General features: G+C 41.0%; 1 protein-coding gene across 2 annotated transcripts in view; it reads right to left on the bottom strand.

Moving 5' to 3' along the window:
• The window catches only part of CARS2 (cysteinyl-tRNA synthetase 2, mitochondrial), a 39,377-nt gene extending 24,117 nt beyond the window's left edge, over positions 1-15,260 (bottom strand). The window contains exons 1-7 of one of the 2 annotated variants that reach the window (XM_026848902.1): positions 15,194-15,260; positions 11,069-11,186; positions 8,255-8,326; positions 7,563-7,668; positions 6,727-6,810; positions 3,819-3,948; positions 883-1,016 (exon numbers count right to left, since the gene is read on the bottom strand). In XM_026848902.1, coding sequence (XP_026704703.1) covers positions 883-1,016; positions 3,819-3,948; positions 6,727-6,810; positions 7,563-7,668; positions 8,255-8,326; positions 11,069-11,152 — 610 coding nt within the window. In that variant the 5' untranslated portion in view covers positions 11,153-11,186; positions 15,194-15,260. The remainder of the gene's footprint in view (positions 1-882; positions 1,017-3,818; positions 3,949-6,726; positions 6,811-7,562; positions 7,669-8,254; positions 8,327-11,068; positions 11,187-15,193) is intronic. The other variant, XM_026848906.1, reaches the window with a different exon arrangement.
• Positions 15,261-15,266: the final 6 nt, after the last annotated feature.

Here is a 15,266-nt window from a genome sequence, read left to right on the forward strand (position 1 = left end):
GGTCGGTTGCTGCAGCAGAGTGTCTGCCTGAAAGGCTTCTCTCAGATTTCAAACCATAGAAAACATCCCAGCTCAGTTAGTTATCTGAAGGATCACAGCTTTGTGAGCTTTGTTGGTTTAATAGTTCATGTATCTTAGCATTCTTTCCATTCTTATTTTCCAGTTGTAGAGATGTCTTTTCTTATCGTGACTAAAAAGCCTTTAACCATATTTACAAATACATGCTATTTTATTCTGCAGGCTACTGAAAACTTATTTTTAAGCCCACAAGCAACTGGTGCCGAGAGATGTTGGAGAAAAAGACTGGTTTATTCTAACCTCAATGCTTTTAAAATGTTGCAGTCAGCTACCTGTCCAGGTGCCACCTCCGCTCCCTGCCTTCAGATGCTGCTGGTCCTGGTTCTAAGACAGCAGAAATTTCTGGTTTTAGGAAAACTACATAGACACATACAGAAAATATCAACTATCTTCACCTCCTTCCTGCAGGACTGTTACAGCCAAAATACAATTAAAAAAGCCTATCAAAGAGTACCCTCAAATTTTGAGGAAACTCAAATGAAAGGGAATGAGATTCTACATGAAAAATTCTTGTTTCCACATTTTTAATTAGGAGTAAATGCTGTACATGGGCAGTGCATGTACTGTTATTATTTGGAGATTTCCTCAGATGAAATTCAGGAATATTTCACTCACTGCTTTCTTAATATAGACACTCATTTTACAGTTTCAAGATTCACTCTCATTTATGTTTTTTCACTTAGTGAGGACAGGAACTTGGTCACTGTAGTAAAGCATCTGTTTTGATACCATACAACCACTAAACCTAAAAATCCAAACCATTATATTTGTACAGGCCTCTTGGGTGATTAATATTTTACTTACCAGAATGCAAAAAGTAATTCCCCCATTGCTCACACTGATGATACACCTCGCACTGTGCAATTTCATTTTCATGATGAGGAAACGCAAGATCTATTCCACCGGTATGGATGTCCAGCTGCTTTCCAAACACTGCACTGTAACAATATTTTCCTGATCAGCAAGCAGAACACTACAAAAGCTTTTTGTAAAAAGAAATACAGAAAAGAGTAAGATAAAACAACATACGTTTAAGTGTACAATTTAATGACTACAGTTTTAAAACGTGACTTAAACCAAGACACAGATCTTGGATACCAAAACTGCAGCAGAACTATGGACAGGACAAATATATGCCCACAATTAGTTCTCCTTAGTAGGAGAAATTATTTTTCTAACTTAAAGAATGGCAAGCAGGACATCTGCTTTCCTTGTTCTGTTACAGTTTCAGTATCAGACAGCTGCTTTCATCTGCAAACCTAACAATTCCAAAGAGATGGACATTTCTGTAAATTTGGTATTACTTTTCTTCGTCTTGTACCTCTTCTGTAAGAATTCAGGCAATACTGTTCACAGACATAATAGAAAATGCTTACTCCTATATTGTTATAATGTCAGAAGAAAGTGTCAGTGCCTCTGATCTCCCAAGGACACTCCTCATCTCAACAGCACTGATGCATCAGTGCAGGTCACCCATGGGCTTGCATGCCACAGGCCTCTGCAAATACAGGTGGCTGGAAGTAATATATTCAGGCAGCAGTAGGACAGACCTAGAAGCTTTCTGGTTAAACACAAGGAGTCAAGGCTGCAGTAGGACAGACCTAGATGCTTTCTGGTTAAACACCAGGAGTCAAGGCTGCTACATTCTGCCCACTGCTCCAGTAAGTCCCTGCTAGGTCATGCTGGGTAAGTTAATAACTTCATTTTGCCCATCTGTTAAACAAAGACAACACTTACCTGCTCACAGGTAGGTAAATCAATGCTAACTGCCCAGAAACCAGTGACACTCAAGCTGGGTCTACACAAGCAGAAAATAAAAGGCAAGCCCCACACACATGTGCACCTGTGTGTACAGACACATAGTCTTCCCATACGTCACATTAAGATATTGCTCCTGGTAGCTCGCTAGCTATTAATACTTCTATCCCTTCTTGGGACAAAACACTCTGGCTCACAATGGCTCTGAAGAAGCTGTTGGGGCACAGGAAGAAAAGGAAATGAGGAGAAGAGAGGAGGGAACAAAGGCCGGCTGCTGCCATTTCCCAAGCTTGTGCCTCTCCACTTCTTCCCGTTAGCTCCAAAAGCAACTTCAGCTTCAGCATAGATCTTCCCAGGTGTGGCCCCAGCTCATGCCTTCCTTTGTGCCATCTACAGGGAAGCACAGGTCACTTGCTCTTCTCTCCAACAAAACCATTAAAAGCTGGAAAGAGGAGAGAGATGGATCTGCAAAACACAGAAGGCAAGAGGAGCACCCTGTCTCCCCAGAAACTCCAGAGAGGAGATCAGACCTAAGTCACAGCAGGTGGTTCCCTCCTCCAGGGCTGAATTAGAGACCAGTGCCCTTCTCATTCACCTTCACCAGGCATACTTCAAAGACTTTTCAAAACTAGTTCACCTAGCTTAAAGTGTTTTGAGATCTTTGGTGAAACAGACAGAAAATAGGTACTGCTTAAAATGGGCCTTGGACAGCTGACTGGGACAGCAAAATGTTTTAGGTAATTTACCAAAATAAGCTCCCTGTTTTTCACAGTCCAGGATTATTAACACTTATCTCTGAATGGGTCAACTCTTATTTACACGGCAGGAGCCTCAGCCAGCAGCAGTAACATAATTTCTTACAGAAAGAAATGCAGACTATAAACAGCACTGCATTAGCAGATAGGCCATTTTGTAATTGCCATTTCACCTGTGCACTTCTGTCACAGGTTGCACTTCAAATACGTTATGGTTTTGTGCACTTCAGTTGCTTTAAGAAGTGTTTCACAATGCCGAAACTATTTACAGACAGAAAATCACCCTTATTAATGCTTTTCATAATCAGGTAGTAATGACTAACCACCCAGGTGCACCAGCAAAACACAAAAAGATAAGCCTAAAGCACCCGTTCCATCTACTTTCAGCTTGAGTTGAAAAGTTAAACAGGGCCAGATCTAAATAATTTGTTATTAGCTTCCAAAAAAAGATCTGATACTAATGCAAAACTAAGTACCACTATCAATCTTCAAGGACAGAAGATTCAGAGTCTCTTTTTTAAAATACACAAATTAATAGGTCATAAGGCAAGACAGTGCAGGACAAAGTACTACCATCTTGTAGAGAAAATAAAAGTCCAAAGTAAGAGTAAATTAATTTAAACCAACTAGAAGCAAAACACTACTACACTTCACATCATGCCCACAGAATATACTGCCACAGAGAAATCAGAATATTTGATACTGTGGCTGACTTGTAAAAAAAGCTGAATAACGCTTAAATGATTAGCATGAACATCCACAGCTGCTGTTAAGTAAGACAAGGCCAGGAAGATCTCATACGCTTGCTGGAGGCAGGATGGAATCCCATACCCTGTCCTCCTGACACAGCACTACCTGGTGAACTAGGTCTGATGGAGACTGCAAGAAGTGGGAGTCAAATGAAAGATATAATATAACTTCCACTAAAACTTTAGTTACTCAGTTCAAGTTAAAAATGCTTGCTAATCAACTGTGTGATCCTGCACAGCATATTTTAAATACCCAAGTCTGTCTCAAGAAAAGGCGCCAAAACGTGGCAAGACAGCTACACCATTAAGGTGGAGCAGAGTCCATTTGGGTCACAAGTGACACCCCAAATCACAAAGTATTCACGTTAAAACTGATGCTTTCTACTGACCAGAAAAAACATTTTCAGTACTGCTGCTGCCATTGTACTGTGACTGAAAACAAAAAACAGCTCTAGATTTAAAATCCAAGAAATATGACCTTGATATTGTAGAACACTCAATGTGCCATCCAGGTCTTCCTTTTCCCCAGGGAGAAGTCCAAGATAACTCTTGAGGTTTGGCAGCCTTCCACAGGGCAAAATCTTTACCATGACGTTTATCAGTATCAACTGCCAAGAATAAGTGATTTGTTAATGGGATTATGTCTCAAAGAAAAAAAAAATAAAAAAATCAGCAAATGAAAACAAGTGGAAATGTGTCTTTAGTGAACAACTTGGGTTTTAATCTCTCACTCAACTTCTCTTCCTGCAACTTTCCTCCCTTTCCCCTTAATACAGGGCTTCCAGTTTCTCAGTCAAGCGTTTGAGAGAAATAATATGCTGAATTAGATTTCTGCAGGCTAAAAAGATGAATTCAAGATTCTTTAATACATCCTATGCTTTCAGTCCTTTTGGCCTTCTCTGGTTTCACATCATTCATTTGTTATCAGCCAGTTTCCCAGGACAAACAGATTGGCACTGCAGCAGAAAAGATAGCAAAAACAACCCAAATAAAACCCAAGAACAAACCCCACAATTTTTCTCTGGGACACCAACAGTTTCTGGTTCAGATTCTATAAAACCAAGAAGAGCACAGAGATGAGAATCAAAACTATTCTTGGACACTAGTAGCCTTCCACTACCATTTTCACCAATGGCTTCTCTACAAAGGTCTCCTCCCCAGCTGTATTTGTTGCTTCCTTCACTACACAGCCAAGGATGCAGTCCTCTCTGCCACAGTACCACAAAGGACGGTTCATCTCTGCTGGCCCCTAACCCCAGGTAGGAGCCAAAGAACTGGGTTCTGGACTCCACATTTTTTTGCTGACAAATACATGACCTTGTATTTGACTGATGCAGAAAAATATACCTATTTGGCTTGAAGATCCAGCTTGGCAAGCAACTCATGCTGTCTTAAGTTCTCTTATTTAACGCTGCTCATCTGTTTTATCAGCAGTTGATGCTAGATTTACTTCTTTCCTCTACTTATTTCAGATCGTTAACAAAACCACAGTGTATTACTGGGTCTGAACGAATCCCTAGAGCGTTCCAGAGTCAACACATTTTAATGATGATTCACAGTTATTTTTGGAGATCTATTACATGGGTCATTTTTCTTGAGCCATTATGCTTGTATTTTATTGATATACAAAGTCAGGTTTTATTCGGAACGTCATGCAATATTAAGGGAAGCACATTATAAAAATCCATTACACCTGCTTCATCATTCAAAATTGATGAGAAATAAAGGGACAGAAATATAACCCTAGTTTTATCCACTGAATTTTCATCTTGGTTCTTTCACTAGTTTGCCAAGCTCTGGCTAACCAGTATCTGTTAACTCCATCCCTCTTTTGCCTTTTCTTTTCGCGTACTGCTACAAAAAGCACTCTTCATCATCTAGGTTATAAGCAAAGCAATAGTCAAAATATCTAGAAATAACAGTAAATTTAGTTGTGACTTGAGGGGAAAGAGGGTAAAACACAGAATCGGTCACAGTTGAAGCCAGAAGGCACCTCGAGATTGTCTAGTTCAACCCCCTCAGGGGTCAGCTGCCCAGGGAAGCATCCAGTTGCGTTTTGATATCTCCCAGGACAGAGAATCCATAGCCTCTGTGGGTAACATGTTCTTGTGTTAACCATCCTCAGAGTGAAAAGGGGTTTTATTAGGTTTAACTAAAACTTCCTGTGTTTCAAGGTTGTAACCGTTGCTGCTTGTCCTGTCACCAAGCAGACCCTGACACCATCTTCTTTACTCTCCCATCAGCTATTTGTACATATGGGTAAGAAGATGCCTTTCCTTCTCCAGGCTGAGCAATCCCAACTCTTTCAGCTTTTCCTCATATGAAACATGCTCCAGTACCTCCATCATACTCATGGCCCTCTGCTGGGCTCTCTCCAGTATGTCCGTGTTGCACTGGGGAGACCAGCTCCAGACCTAGCACTCCAGGCATGTCTCACCAGTGCTGAGCAGAGAAGGAAGATTACCTCCCTTGACCTGCTGGCAATGCTCTTCCCAGTACAGCCCAGGAGGCTGTTGGCTGCCTTTCCAGTCAGTAACTGCCTCTAAATAACTGTCGACAAAATGCATTCCCTCCGCGAGCTGTAATGCTGAAACAACTCCAGAGTGGAACTGAGAGAAATTTCTGGCTGCAATTCACCTGAGCATCAGCCTGCCAGGCATTTTCAGTAATTGCAAACAGATTTTTTCAATGAAGAAATATTGAACTTCAGCATACAAAAGGACACAGGAGACCCGCAAATTCTCCAATGCAGAGACCTGATCAGACCCAACTTACAGAAACTACAAAGAGGCTCAGCAATCCTGCTCAGCAGCTGGATAACTGCATCAAAAAACATGCAGCCCAGGGTACAGGCATGCTCTAGCACAGCCTATCAAGGGATTGCTCACCCTCACACAAATAGGCCGCTTTGCAGTAGTCTGGTGGAAAGTAATGAAAGAAGCAAATCCATCCAGTTAGCATGTATCAGAGGAGTGCAACTGCCCAAACAGTAACATGGTAGATGAAGTTTCCCTGCATTTAGCCTTGACTATCTCACTGCTGGCTAATGCAATGGCAGAGACCACCACCTCACTATGAAGACTGTATGTACCATTCCTATATATTTAAATAAAATAGATTAAGAATCTTAATTGCTCTAAGGTACCAGAACAAAGGTATAGAGGGAACCAAGTATGAAGAGAGACCACCGAATTTCTTCTTGCACTGGCAACAGTGAATCCCTCAATTAATAATTATGAAAGCAATGTAGTCTTAATTAACCAAATTGTTGGCTATATACAACAGCTTAAAAAACTGCTTCACACTGTTGAATTAATATTTACACCCAGATACATCACGAGTTAAAATACTGCATTAATACAAACAAGTTGGTGCCCTGAACTTACCTGATTCATCTCGGGTATCAGGATGAATAGTAGTTAATACTCCGTATCTTTTTCCCAAAGACTTAACATCAAAATAAACATTGCCTAATAGAAAAGAAATATTTGGTTTTATTGTAAAGATAGGACACATTCATGATGAGGAGATAACACTTCCCTGAAAGCAAAACAAGATGCCCTTCAACCCCCATTTTAAATTCTGATTTAGAAATTTAGAAATACTGCAAAAGTAGTAGCAGCTGTTTCCACGTTACCAGCTTTTCAGTAGCCTCACTGCATGTGCTCATTCTGCACATAGGATAACTTTGTATTCTGGAGATCTCCCCAGGTTCTTCACTGCCTATGCAGCACAATCAGCAATTCCCTTCCTGACTGCAGAACAGCCTACTGCTGCTCCAGTTATAATGCACTCGAATCTTTCTATAACCACCAGCTCTGCTAAAAAAAAAAAATAATAATAAAAAAAAAAAATCCATACATTGTGCTTTGCAAGCACATCTTTTACAGCACATAGGAGATACCCACCTCTTGTTCAGAACTAAGAGGGTCCCCCAGCTCTCTTGTACAAGTCAGGCCAGAGCTTCCCCACAGGAGCTTAGATAGCAGTTCATTACAGTAAACAATTATATTAAGTAATGAGCTACATTTAACATAGAAATTGAGTAATAGTTGTTCTGCCCACTCATGTCATCACAAATGAGTTGCTCACACCCTGTCTGTTAATCAACATAAAGAAAGCCTGGCAAAGGGTATCTCATCTGATCCCCAAACAGGATTACTATGAGCGCTGATCTCCTGTACATGTGCTGAACAAGGAGTTGCCTTGCTGTAAGTCTTACCTTGTGAGGTTGCGTAAGCTTGTCCACTAGCAATTATTGCTTTTATAAAGGAAATTATCTGAGGAATATTGTCAGTCACTCTCATATATACTGTAGGAGGAAGGACCTTAAACAAAGAAAAAGTAACATCTCATTAGCCTGTATAAAACACACTGCTGAAAAGTCCCTTCACTCTAAGAAGAAAGCTTTAAATAACATTCTCCTCAATTTTATCTTAAAAAAAAAAAAAAAGAGGTGTGTCAAAAAAATCCACTCATTTTTCCTCCCAGTGTCTTACTCCCTGCTTCTGACAAGCATTCTGGACTGGACAAGAAGCAAAGTCACCTGAAGTCAGTGAAAGAATATTTGATGTTTCCCATGCTTTAGATCAGTCTATTTGTGCATTATAATAAATATGCATTATCCGTGTACCAAGGCTCTATTGCATGGGGGAAAAAAAAAAAAATCTGTGTTCTTAAAGAAATTTAGCTTGTTCATACTAAAGCTAGGATTTGCTTCCCCAATTTCCTTACTCAAAACGTGTGCAATATCTTTCCAGAAGAATGAAAAAATAAATCAGTACTCAGTTTCCAAGCAACGCTTCACCACACAAGCAATCTTTTTTTTTTTCAGATCTAACTGTCAAAATGAGATTCTTTACCAAAATAATTGCTTAAAAATGGTCTTAAATTTAGAATCTTGATTATCTGTACCTTTAAGGCAGCCATATCTTGTTTAAAGTCTTCTTCATAAATACGAGCAAGAGCTACTGGCGATATATTCATCTGAAAAAGAGTGAAGCAGATTAGTAAATCATAAATCAAAGTAATAATATAAAATATTGCAATCTTTTATCAGACAGTTAATAGCTAATTGGAAGACTTGGAGCCCCCAAGGTAAAGAGTCAGAAAGACTTATTAATCTCACATTCATGGGGAGGAGACATAAGTTATAAATAACTTAACAGTAGTACTTCATTTACGCTTCTGAATTGCCAAGATATTAATACATATCTTTTAAGACAAAGCAACCAAAGATTAAAATAATAAACTCCTTCCCTCTCATTATTTTCCTCTTGAGAGGGTCTTCCATTTCCAGTGACAAGATACACCACAGTACACGGGACATGAAATTCATTCAACTTATTGGCAGGGGACACTGATACTACCTACATGTCAGAAAGACAGATCAGAGACTTGCAGAATGAGACAGGATATTAATTTTCAGTGATTAAGAAAAATAAGCTATTTCAGCTGATCATGGTTACTCATAGATCTCAGTTCAATCAGGGAAAATGAACTGAAAGTCAGTCCCACACTTTGTTGAGTGTAGTATTTCTCAAGCACCTTCTCCACATTTCTCATTCATGGGGTGATGGACAGAAACAAGGATTCTCACAGAGGTATCAAGAAAGCACAACTAGAAAGGAAAGTGACAACTTGCACATGACAAGATACTTGTTCTCAAATATTCAGAAAATGACAGGACTTGAAAGATGCATGGCAGCAAAACCTGTCCTAGCAAGCAAAAGCATGATATCACAGTGTTTCAAATGGGAGCTTTTACATCTTCTCTGACGAGAACCTACAGGGGAGAAGACAATATACTGTCAGTCTCTCCAGCTTGCAGATAACTGAATCATTAACAAAATAAATCCAGTTTCATCAATTCCAACTCATTACTGGAGTATCTTTAAGGGGTCTGGTTTTCAGAGCACAGCTGCGTACCACTATTTGGACAAGCTCCTAGACAAGGAAGGAATTCTGGTGAAGACAGACCAGATGCTTTTCCAGAAATGTAGCAACGAAGATGCTCAGCACTGAGAAATGAAGGCATGTTTCTGCCTACAGACCAGAAAGAGGGCTCTTCCAGACCCCAGTGACCACACTCACCTCCCTATACAGCTCAGCTGCTTCTTCAAACAACAGAAACACAAAGGTACCCAAAAGAGGAAGATGGGGAAATTCCTCACATCCAGATGAATGTTCAAAACATAAAGAGACTTATCTCTCTCTCTCAAAGGACCACCAAGGACATGCTCATCATAGACTAGATGCCCAACTTCCAGGTTTTCTCTAAATGAATCCCACCAGACGACCAGAGGATGGAAAACAAGCTTGGGCATGTTGATCCTACCACTGTAATGCTTCAGGTACTGGAGGTCCCAACAACCAAATCAGGCTACTGATGTAGAGGCCTTGGCCATCCAAACAAAACACGCAGAGCAGGCATTTCAAAAAGTCATTAAAAAAGCCGTTAAAAAACTACTTCACAGAAACAAAGAATGCAGTAAATGAATACAAATTATTTTAAAACATCATGTCATTTTCCCCTCCTCAAACATGAAATCTCCATAATGTTCTGACAACAAGGATAAATTTTAAAATGCACACATACAGATTTGAAATGCCTGGGTTTTCAAGGGGGGTTTTGGGCTGGGGTTTTTGTGTTTGTTTTTTTGGGGTTTTCGTGGAGGTTTTTTTTGGTTTTTTTTTTTTTGTTTTTTTTTTTTTAAGATGGCCTATTGCCTTAGAAAACTGCAAGTAAATGGACTAAGGGGACACACACGTATTTCCACAGGAGCAGCGTGCTAGCATTCATTTGAATGCAGTGCCCTGCGTTTAACTGCAATAGTAACTGTTTACTTAAAGATTAAATAAAAGTGACAGCTGTCAAATTCTCTGGCTCCAAGAAACTAGTTTAAAGCTTGCAACTGCAATTTGATCCAACACATTCACTTACGATCCAGAAGACATGTTAGATATAAACACAAACCAAAAAAACTCAAAATGTACAATGAAACTATGTTCTTAGTGTTTCAAGGTCCAGAAAGCATTAAAAAAAAAAAGCAAAGAAGAAAATAATTAGAATACTCATTCATCAAGCTCAGCTGCTAAAAAACATCTGATTAAAACCCAACTGAGAACCACTTACAGCCCCAGTCTTATCAAGATCTACCCCTCCACTTAATGTCAACTTTCATGTAGGTGACTAACTTGGACAAGACAGATAAAGCTTTCCATGGCGCTGACGTTGCAGCTAGATGGTGCTCGGCACCTTTCAGGAACCGCCCTCAGCCTCACGTGTGGTAATGCTGTATATACTGCCTTTAATGACTGACAGCACACAGCACTTCTCCAGAACTCAGTCAGAAGCCTCTTGGCTGCTAAGTTGGTTTTGGGATAAGATACCCTCCTCTCTGCTGAGGATTCACACTGGCTTTTTGTTCCCTGCTGGCCTCCTGGGCAGAGGGCAAGGGCAGGAGGATCCTGGCCATGGGTAGTGTAACATAGCCTTCCCTGTCTCTCCTCCTCACCCATTTACCTCCACGCAGCTCTTGACTCTGAGCACTCCAAACTCCCAGCCCCATTACAGCCATGTTAGGGGACCAGGAATCTCAACATCTATTATCTACTAATTAAAACCAACAAAACTCAGCCAAAACATCCAAACCCAGGTTAATTCTCCTATGTAAGTAGCTGTAGAAAATACCAACATTTGGGTAAAAGACTGCAGCAAGCACCTACCTCACTGGCTCTTTTTATTATCTTGTCATCTATGTCTGTGATCCCCATCACCATGATAACTTCAATTCCAAAAAACCTAGTCATTATCCTTCGAAGTATATCAAACCTAACATAGGAGCTGGAAAAGAAAAAACATGAGCTTTTAAACATGCAGTAGTAAGAAACTTAAACAAAAATAACTAACAGTACTAACAGCCACAGGGAAAATCTAAATACCCCAACACTTGCAATGAAATAGGTCTTCAGTGCATAAAGTGCTTTTGCAAAACCAGTTACTACCTGTACAAAAGTCAAGCAAATTTCCCTTGAACTGGCCTACCCTCTTCTGGCATTAGTGACACATTACATCAAATTTTCCAAGTATTTTCTTTTGTTGCATCTCTTTATTCAAGCACTGAAGTGCATCAGAAACTATGTGTGAGACAGGAGACTCTCTCAAAGCAAACAGTACAAAGTAAGATACACAGATCAGATATTCCTGAAATACATCCCTCAGGCTTTGTAAATTCTAACCAGTTTTCAAAAGCCACAGGGCAGGAGAAAAGGGAGAAATAAAACAGGGTTCAAACGAACTTTGCTTAGGGTTGAATAAAAACTAATGCTACCAAACACCAATAACCTATTTCATTCACGCACTACCACGTTTTTTCTGATAGCTACAAAGAGCTGTTCTGCGAGTTGGGTTTTTTTATTTACACTCAAGAATAAATTCTCAAAATTATTTAGGCTCTTTGTCACAAACCAGAGTATTTCATGCTGATAGACTGACGCACCTACAAGCTGCACGGGGCTGTGGCAGCCCCATTTGCCACTCACAGACTCTCCACTTGTAATTCTCAAAACATGCTTTGACTGAATATAACCCAATTATTAGGTGTGGTATTAGAAGGTGACTTAGAGGCTCTGAGTCTGCCCTGCAAGGTGAGGGGAATCCTCATCCTGTGCTGGCTTTGGAGAAAACAGAGCCCAAAAGGAGACTCACAGACCTACAGGTTCCCATCTTGCCACATGAACTGCAATCCCCCATGGCTGTCAGAGCAAAGTGCAAGCAAATATGGGAAATGGATCTGCATCCTCCCCCGCTAGCTGCAATATCTAGGTGGCATTAAGGTTCAGATTTATGGATGTCTAAAATCTTGATGAAGAAAAATACTTCTTGCTGTTGCTGTCTGCACTATGCCCATGTTGACAAAGGCTTTCTGAAAGCCTTGCTGCCAGGGAGATAGTTTTTAGTGAATACCAGCTCACTGGTAGTAAGGTTCACGTAATGTGGTGACACAATTCCATTAGAATATTAAATTGGTCTTTGGACCCTGTTCAGAGGAACAATGCCAGCATCAAAAGCTTGATATGAGATTTAACAGCCCTGCAGTCGTAGTTCTCAGAGCAGACACAAATTTCACGTTGTTCCCCCTCCTCTGATCTTCTAACTGAATTGATGGAACAAACACTGGAAGAGCCAGAGCAGATCTCCTAACACCTCAGAAAGCAGGGTGCTTACCACTGCAGGAGTGAAAAGAAAAAAACAGTCAGAATCAGGAGAGTAGCAGAGCAGGCACAAGGGACTCAGTGAAACCTCCTCTCATGCTTGGTTTTATTCTTATTTCTGAGCATTCAGCCAGAAACTTGGATGCCAACCAGTCTGCAGCTCATACCAGCATGATCAAAGCCAGTGTCAGAACTGAGGGAAAAGGTGGCACTATCTGCCAGTCTGATTTGTTTTCTTTACACAGAGTAAGTTTTAGATACTGTATCAAGGCACAGAGGAAGGAAGAAAAATAATGTCATTATTTTCAAAGTCTTCTTAAGGATCTCAAGCTCATCCCCATGATTCGCTTCTGCATTATTACCTGCTGTGTTTGTTGTGTATGCCACAAGTCAAATGTAAAAAGAAGGGGAAAAAAAAGGAATTCTAATGATAAGCTAACATGCTGCAAGAATGTGACCTTTTTTTACAAGAGTGGCACTGTAGCAACAGCCATCATTCCATTTGACTTCATGCTCTTTCCCAGTGCATTTCCTGGTCAGTAGACCCCCCATCAGCAGCACACAATCCAGCTATGCCTACCAAAGCTCCACAGCTGGACCTAGCTACTGGGAAAAAATATACAATTTTTTAAAAAACAATTATAAAATCAAGAGTGCTCCACCATCCTGAACAAATCAGCTGAGCAACAGAATGTCAACACTGACACGTGCAAGACCACAGATGCTGGGAAGGAAAAGCCAACTCCTCACAGGCTGGGGGGCTTAACTGATCAGAAGAGAGAGGAAAGTTTTCAGCGCAGGCTTCTTGCCACACAACAGCGTTACAGGAACAACACGTGAAGGCGCCAAAGAGGCGGCAGAAAAAAAAAAAAATCTAACACAGCTACTTTTCTATATTCATGATACCCCACTCCAAAGGCAATATTTGGCCTTAACTACTCTTTCTTAAATCAGCAAGTGAAGAGGTGAAACCCAGGTGGCAGACGTTCAGCAAACCTCCACATCAGGAAAGCCTGCAATTGAAATGGCAAGCAAGGCCTTCCTACTCCCCTCCTTTAATCAAAAGAGCCTGAAGGCAAGAGAACAAGGAGAACCACTGACAGAAACAGACATTCAAAAACCACAGAGAACTGCAAGACCAAAAAGTTAAATCCTCCACCTCTGTAAACACTATGGACAGGAGCACTTCTGCAATTCCCTCCCCTGTTGTATCGTGTCAGGGAAGACAGGTCCTATCGTACTAGAGAACCTCAACTGAGTGATGAAGAAAATGAATTTATTAGCATCTTTATGCAGTTGCTCTCAAGTGATGATTTTAAATTGCAATTATTTCAAGGCAAACTGTTAACATAGCCTGTATTACAAAACTGTAGATTTAAATACACAAATTGCTATGATGTTTTAAAGTTCCTTGAAGGTACTAAGTACAAACAAAATAATTCAAGATATCGTTTTCTTGATTTTTAGATCACCAGTAAAAAGCTAGGTTAATTTTCTGATAAGACTGTACAAAAGCAAGGAGGAAGACGACACAGCCACGTACACACAACAGTATAGCAGCATTTCAAGAGAGGTCACCAACAGTATTTTTACATAATTGGTATTTTAAAGCTTCCCTTTTACAGAAAGAAAGACCAGTAGCACAGTACTGCGACAGCTCAACACTGAGCAAAATTCAACATGAGTTTCTGAATGAAGCCGAGACAGGACCAGAAGCTGTGAAATGCCCTACATTAAACGGGAATTACTCAAAAACACAGCACCTGATCTTCACACAGATGGCAATTATCCGAGAAGCCCCTGCTCTTCCAAGGAGCCCAATGCATCTTGCTCTTTTAAGAATTAGGAGACGAATTCAAGAGCAGCTTGAACCCTGCATGTCTCTTCATCAGGTGCATTGTTTTAAAACAACTGGCAGCAACCTTCCCCGGTGTATTGAGTACTCTTCCAAAGTTACTTATAACAGAGTTGGTTTATTACTGTAATTATCCTAATGACCTGTGAAGAAAATACTGTGCTGTTTTGGGATTTTTTGCTTTAAACCCAGTAAGCCACTGAACTGTCATTATATAAAAAGGCCTTTAGACTACCTGGGCTGAGATTTAAGAACAGATTCTTTTTAATAGTCAACCCTGAACAGCTTTTCCTTGGTGTTGGCACTGCATCCAAACCAAATTCGATGCAAAGCTATCGACTCACACGGACAGGAAGCTCCGCTCCAAGACCCCAACTCCTCTGCACCGAGAGGTCACGTTATGCCGATATAGATTTGAAACAACCCGCCCTGCCTAGCAAAACAAGTGCCCGATCTTAATACTTCACACTGGTTTGTCTCTGTCGGGGACGAGTGGCACAGATAACCCCTTCCGCGCTTCCTGAGGCCGAGAGGGGAAAAAAATAAAAATAAACAAACACAAAAAAAACCACAAACAAACAAAACCAACCAAGAAGCAAACGGGATTTTGCCCTTTGCACGGAGCAGGAGGTGAAGAGCCGGCGGCCCCGCAGCGGCTCCCAGAGGGGTCTGTCATCCGGACACACCGGGCCTGTCACCGCCGCCGCCGGGCTCCCACCCGTGACGGGACAAACACACACACACACCTTCCCCCAACCGCCGTGAACCGGGACGCGACTCACCAGGCGTGCCCGAGGTGTGCCTGGTCGTACACGGTCGGCCCGCAGCTGTACCTGCGGAGAGGGGAGCCAAGAC

This window comes from Athene cunicularia (assembly GCF_003259725.1).
Source record: "Athene cunicularia isolate RWA chromosome 1 unlocalized genomic scaffold, athCun1 chr1_part1, whole genome shotgun sequence".
NCBI classification, from domain to species: Eukaryota; Metazoa; Chordata; class Aves; order Strigiformes; family Strigidae; genus Athene; species Athene cunicularia.